Source organism: Plectrocnemia conspersa, unplaced genomic scaffold, assembly GCF_051122295.1.
Source record: "Plectrocnemia conspersa isolate PC_06_02 unplaced genomic scaffold, ASM5112229v1 ptg000011l, whole genome shotgun sequence".
NCBI classification, from domain to species: domain Eukaryota; kingdom Metazoa; phylum Arthropoda; class Insecta; order Trichoptera; family Polycentropodidae; genus Plectrocnemia; species Plectrocnemia conspersa.
The window spans coordinates 10,788,249-10,794,062 of NW_028277175.1; the positions used below are offsets into that span (position 1 = coordinate 10,788,249).

At 31.7% G+C, this 5,814-nt stretch overlaps 1 protein-coding gene and 1 long non-coding RNA gene across 3 annotated transcripts; one reads left to right on the plus strand and one right to left on the minus strand.

Moving 5' to 3' along the window:
- Nucleotides 1–1,514: 1,514 nt before the first annotated feature.
- On the minus strand, nt 1,515–2,803 carry LOC148229492 (uncharacterized). Its single transcript, XR_015811298.1, has 2 exons — nt 2,419–2,803; nt 1,515–1,987 (listed from the first exon to the last, which is right to left on the minus strand). It is a non-coding gene; the product is annotated as an uncharacterized LOC148229492 (long non-coding RNA).
- On the plus strand, nt 2,676–5,424 carry LOC148229493 (hatching enzyme 1.2-like). Of its 2 annotated transcripts, none has more exons than XM_088196785.1 (7): nt 2,676–2,991; nt 3,675–3,842; nt 3,920–4,066; nt 4,126–4,281; nt 4,342–4,475; nt 4,790–4,872; nt 5,099–5,424. In XM_088196785.1, exons 1-7 carry the CDS (start codon nt 2,829–2,831, stop codon nt 5,142–5,144), a joined length of 897 nt encoding a protein of 298 aa, XP_088052911.1. In that variant the 5' UTR covers nt 2,676–2,828; the 3' UTR covers nt 5,145–5,424. The 2 variants fall into 2 exon arrangements, with proteins under 2 accessions (XP_088052911.1, XP_088052910.1); XM_088196784.1 differs by having other exon boundaries at nt 2,678–2,991; nt 5,195–5,424.
- The last annotated feature ends 390 nt before the right edge of the window (nt 5,425–5,814 follow it).

Sequence of the window (5,814 nt, forward strand, 5' to 3'; positions counted from 1 at the left end):
AATTTTAAGAGACGGTATTTTAGGAGTGGTCAACATAATAATTTAGTTGCCATAAATAAACGATTTCTTCCCATGCCTTTGAATGAGGACAATATAAATTGTTTTAGCGTGACAAAGGCATTGAAACGTCAACCACTCTCTATGACTCGCAGATAATGTTTTTGTTGAGGGTTCACAGCTGTGTTTTGAGTATCCCGTTGATATGCTATTAATTAATAAGTATATAAAATGTGTGTTATTGTTCTGAAAAGTGTTGATTTTTCTCAATTTATATATACCTATAAATATAAGCCCTCAGAAAAGGACTAAGTTAAACGCATTTTTTTCCACTTATCACCTATTTACTGTAACGCTTATCATAGTCGCCAAATTGTAATTGTTGAACAATAAACAAGTTTTAATTGCTGCAAACCTAAATTAGTTTCAAACTCAATTGTACACTTAACATACTATGAATATTAAATAATTTATTAACAAATAGTATTGGTTGTTTCTTAGAACATCATCGTGACTAATTGCAGGATAATTGTAAAGAGCGATAGTTCATTAGGCTATCGCTATTTTAGCGAAAAAATTTGCTCGCTACAATTTCAGTTAGATAAACTAGAAAAGCAGGCGATTTACATACTCATTTAGTTACTTTTCGTGTTCCGACGAAAATTAGTATTCTCAGAATTCCGCCATGTAATTCTAGCGAATTTTTTAAACACGTTACAATACATCAACGAATTTGATAATACTTATAATAACAATCTTGATTTCAGGGACGCCCGGAGATAATTTTGCATTGTTTCTAGGAAACGGAAGAGCAATTTTCACTATATATTTTTTGCTTTGCCGCCGAATCATAATCGCAAGAATTCATTAGCGATGGAATTAATTCAAGTAGACAAGGAGCGGCGGCGTTTTCAAGATAATGTTGAACGAAGGTTGCACTTTTATTGCATCATATAAATATAAAAGCATGAGTTACATTTATTTTAATCGACACCACAATGGTAGATATTGAATTAAAAGACCTTTCTGTGTTTGCAGACCAGCCCTGGTCGTAAATAACAACCGTGGCCCAGAAGAGATAGTCGCAAAAATATAATTTCCTTTTTCATATCAAAGGTCGTTGATATAAAAGGAAAATGCTTGTTTTTTATATTATAAGACTATTCACCTCATATCTGATAAGTTTAATTATATATGCGCAAGGCCATTTTCATATTGACACTAATATTGGTATTAGTAAAAATTTAGATATTTTCTGACTCAGCTATCCTGGATTTAATAGGTAAACCTTCGGGTTTATTTTTTTGAGGATTTATCGACATACCGCAAGGTCGAAGATTTTTATTTCTAAGAAGGAATGTTTCACTGATCTTCTTATAATGTTAATTTGTAATATTTCTGAAGACCCTTCACTGAGTCATTGTGCAATACTGTAAAACCTTCAACTTTGAAAGTAAAGTCGTCCACCCACCCTTTAAATAAATTATCAATAAATCTTTTTCATTGAAAATGCATACTTGTAACAAGAATATCCATAATAACTTTATTTGGTATATTTTATTAATATGGAAATTTGAGACATCACTTTTTGATTCGGCTCAGATTCAGAAGCATTTTGTAATAATAATTATATTCTTTCTTTGTTTATAACGAACAAACAGTAATTTCATAATATATACATTTCAATCTTTGATCTTAAATTAAAATGATACAATTATATCGCTTCAGGCTAGACAAAAAGACACTTTAAATAAATATAAACATATCTTATTGAAACATATTTAATAAAAATTAAGTTGTGAATCACCTATAATTTTCACTTATTTCATTCTAAGCAGCGGTTCATGGCAATTTTCTTTCATATTTATCGTTTTTCAGTCTTTCATTTTTATTGTTTACATAAACGTTTGGCGTGAAGCTGGATATTACAATATTGTTTGGCTATAGTTGTTTTATATTCCTTATGTTAAATTTTGATGTCCTGAAAGACCTGAAATCGGAAAGAGTGAACTTTATTTTTTTACAAATTTGACCATCATGACTTAACAGGCTCCTAATGCATATGATGGCCATTATTCAAACAGTAACTATATAATTAAACATTAAAAAATAAATTCAAGCTATAAAACATTTTCTTAAAACAATGCATATTATTTCAAAAACGCAAAGCTTTTTTGCTGCAGCAGATCTTTGACTATTGTTTATATACATATGGTAATAAAAATGAATATTTTCCCGCTGCGCAATGCTCGACATGTATATCATAATTTTTTTAAAAACAAATATGTATTTCAGTTTAAAGTACTACCTTTGCAAAAAAACTTATGTTTATAAATAAGTAGATTTTTATTAAAATTTCCCTTTTAGATCAGACTATTATGTGAGAAATAAAACTTAAGTCGAAATATATTTATTCAATACCTTTCAAGTAATTCAGTCTAATTTTCATTATCTCGCCTTCATCGAAAGTTCTTCTCAGAACTCATTGTAGTATCTCTTAATTTCGTCGGTAATTAGACGTATTAGCGCAATTAAATCGTCACCCGGGCCGTGACAAGGTTTATCGGCCATTATCCTTGTTGCCTCCGTGCGATTCTGATAAACTTTCGGCGTCGCCGCTAGTTTAATGACACCGTATCGAATTCGCTATAAAAAGGTATCGTGTCGTCGCTTAAACTATCATTTTCGCTTCGGTCTTGCGTTAGTTCGCTCACATCAGCTCGGCTTACAAACCGCTGAAAAACAGACAGAAGCGTTCGTAAACGTCAAACGTCGCGCTATTTTAATTTCGTTTCCAAGCGATCCTAACGCGTGGATTAACGGCCAGCAACATGGTGCCAACATTTAAGCATATGTACGGTTTTGCCCTTTTGGCGAGCGTGTACGCTTTTCCGATGAATGGAGTTTTTAACAACGATGTCGGAGGAGGAGATGAAACGATCGATCTGAGCGATTTGGGAAAAAGCATATATGGATCGCCTAAAGTTTCGTCGGGTAAGTGATTTTTCAACATTGCTAATTATTAACAATATAATCATACTTTTTATAATTTAAATTTATATGTATGATTGTTAATAGAATATATGTTTACAAAATATAATATATAGATTTAATGTAAAAATTAAAACATAATTTTTTAAGCACATTTACTTAGTTCTACCTCAATATTTGCATCTCTTATTTTTCATTATTGTTTTAAATACTTCCGTCGTCTTTGAGTCATCGGGTCGTTTGCTTATTTTGACAATCGGAGCTTAACAACAAAATAACTTTTGAAGAATAACTAGTAATTTTGTATTTGCATTTTAAACATCAAACACCCACGCATAAAATTTGCAAATCGTTCCGTGCGACTTATATAGACACAGTGGCAACTTTATCAATGACCGACCTTCACACTTTTTCCCGCCAGATCTTTGCCTGAGTCAATGTTTACTTTTCTCTCGGAAAAAAACGCTGTAGGCAGTAGCGAAAAGGAAATAGGCGCGATAGCGTATTTAGTGCGGCTAAGTGATTAATTATATGCGACGAGCGCTTATGATAAGACTGACAACTCACTCGAAAGCATACAGCAATTAGTTGGCAATTAAATTAGTGGCTTACTAATTAGCACATAGTCTTAAAAATTGTGTTGTAGTAATTTGTGAATAATACCATTTGCGTTCATAATTTTTCAGGCGCAAGACTCGATGAATGGGATTCATCCAAAGGAAACGCCGAAGAAATGGGAGAGTATGCACAGGGTGATATCTTGTTCCCAGCTGAAAATGGTCGCAATGGTTTAAAGGCTGAAAGTTCCCGGTGGGCTAATGGAGTAATCCCATATGTCATCGAAGGAAGCTTCAGTTAGTATATATAATATACTATAGTTTAATTATTATTTTAGTATTTAATTTTTAACTGGATTTATGATTATTTTCAGCGAGCGAACAAAGAGAAAACATAATGAAAGCCATCGCAGATTATCACAGATTGACTTGCTTGCGATTTGTGCCATTCAATGGACAAGCAAACTATATATCAATTAATAACATAAGGGCTGGTTGTTATTCTAGTGTGGGAATGGTTGGTATGTATCTATTTATTTATATGGTAAAGAGGTCATATTATTATTGATGTAATATACAGGAGGGCGCCAAGACGTTAACCTTCAAAGTCCTGGATGTGTCAATGCAAAGGGTACTATTGTGCATGAATTGATGCACGCTGTTGGATTCTTACACGAACAGAGCAGATTTGAGAGGGATAAATTTGTTAACATTTACTTCCAGAATGTTAAGCAAGGTATTATAATAATTCTCATTTTTACTTATTAGAATATTTGATTTAATTATATTTTTGCAGGCGAAGAACACAATTTCAACAAGGCTTCCGAAGATAAAACTAGTGGTTTTGGAGTTGGATATGATTACAATAGTGTGATGCATTACTCTGAATATGCTTTCTCCTCTAACGGAAAACCTACTATAGCAGCTAAAGTATGTATAATAAATAAAAGTTGAAATTGTTATTTTATTATTTCAAACCTCAAAAACGAGGACATTTTAATGAATCTGGTTTAAAAAACGAGGACGCATTGATAATGCTTTAATCGTTAATGAAATACATTAACAAATCTAACCTAAATATTTGCTTAACAAAGAACTATAGTAAAGTCATATATCTTTTATTTTAACTAATACATAGAGAGCGGATTATTGTATGATGTTGATTTATTGTTAGTTAAAATATATTTTTGTATAAAGTTACTATGTTTTACTAAATCTGTCAATAATTTTATTGAATTTTTCAGTCTAACGCTAAGTTTGGCCAGCGAGTTGGATTGAGTCAAGGCGATGTCAAGAAAATCAACGCAATGTACAAATGCAACAAAGAGTGAGTGATTATTTCGTTCCCATTATAAAAACCTAGCCTTTCAGCTGATATATTACTATGCAAAATAACAAAAAAATTAAACGCATGCATGCCTTCTCGTAAAAACCTCTATTTCGGCAACATTAAAAAAATTAAAACGCATTCTTCGCCATTAACTTTTTAAAACGGTGTTTGGTCGAGTTTGGTTTTATTTTTTTTAATATCAAAATTATTTGCTCCCTTGTAGGTTTTTGCCCTGGCTGACGTCGGCTTTGTCATCGATATTCGGATAGAGTTAATAATGTACGGAAGTTACAGAATAAATTTTCTTTTATCGTCACAGCTTGCCGGCGAAAGGATGGGACAACTCCGTGTGGACCGGTTCCGGATAAACTAAAGAAAAGCACATCGTTTATTTATTACATACTTTTTAATCCACGCATCATCCTCACATACTTATTTATTTTAAGATAACTTTTGAAATACCACAAACATGCACGCTTGCATATTGTATTTTAAATCTAGTCATTGTAACGTAAAAAACGTACAAAAATAAAACGTTATTTATAAATACATATTATTTTTATTTCAAACACAATTATTTTATGATACGAATTGAATTTCAAAATTAAGTAAGGGTTCACGCAATGGCCATTAGATTTGGCTTAACAAAAAAATAGCGAAATTGACATATTGAAACAACCAAGTATTGCACAATAGCCACGCAGACTTATAAAAGGTAATTATCATAAACTAACACATAATATAAACCGTTTTTAAATTACTTTGAACAACGCGTATTGAAAAAAATTACATAACCTCGCATCGAATGAACATTGTTTTACGTATCCTGTGTAATTATTAGACGGTTAACTAAAAATAAAAAAATATATTATATTATGTATAAAATAGCGGTTTCATCGTCTAAATTACACCAAATACTCGATTCTCACCTATTCAAGT

Excerpts from the sequence above, each read along its gene's own strand:
- LOC148229493 (XM_088196784.1), top strand. The coding sequence starts at position 2,829 with ATGGTGCCAACATTTAAGCATATGTACGGTTTTGCCCTTTTGGCGAGC. Across the intron at positions 4,282-4,341 it reads CTTCCAGAATGTTAAGCAAG|GCGAAGAACACAATTTCAAC; the intron begins GTATTATAATAA and ends ATATTTTTGCAG. Across the intron at positions 4,873-5,194 it reads ATGTACAAATGCAACAAAGA|CTTGCCGGCGAAAGGATGGG; the intron begins GTGAGTGATTAT and ends TTATCGTCACAG.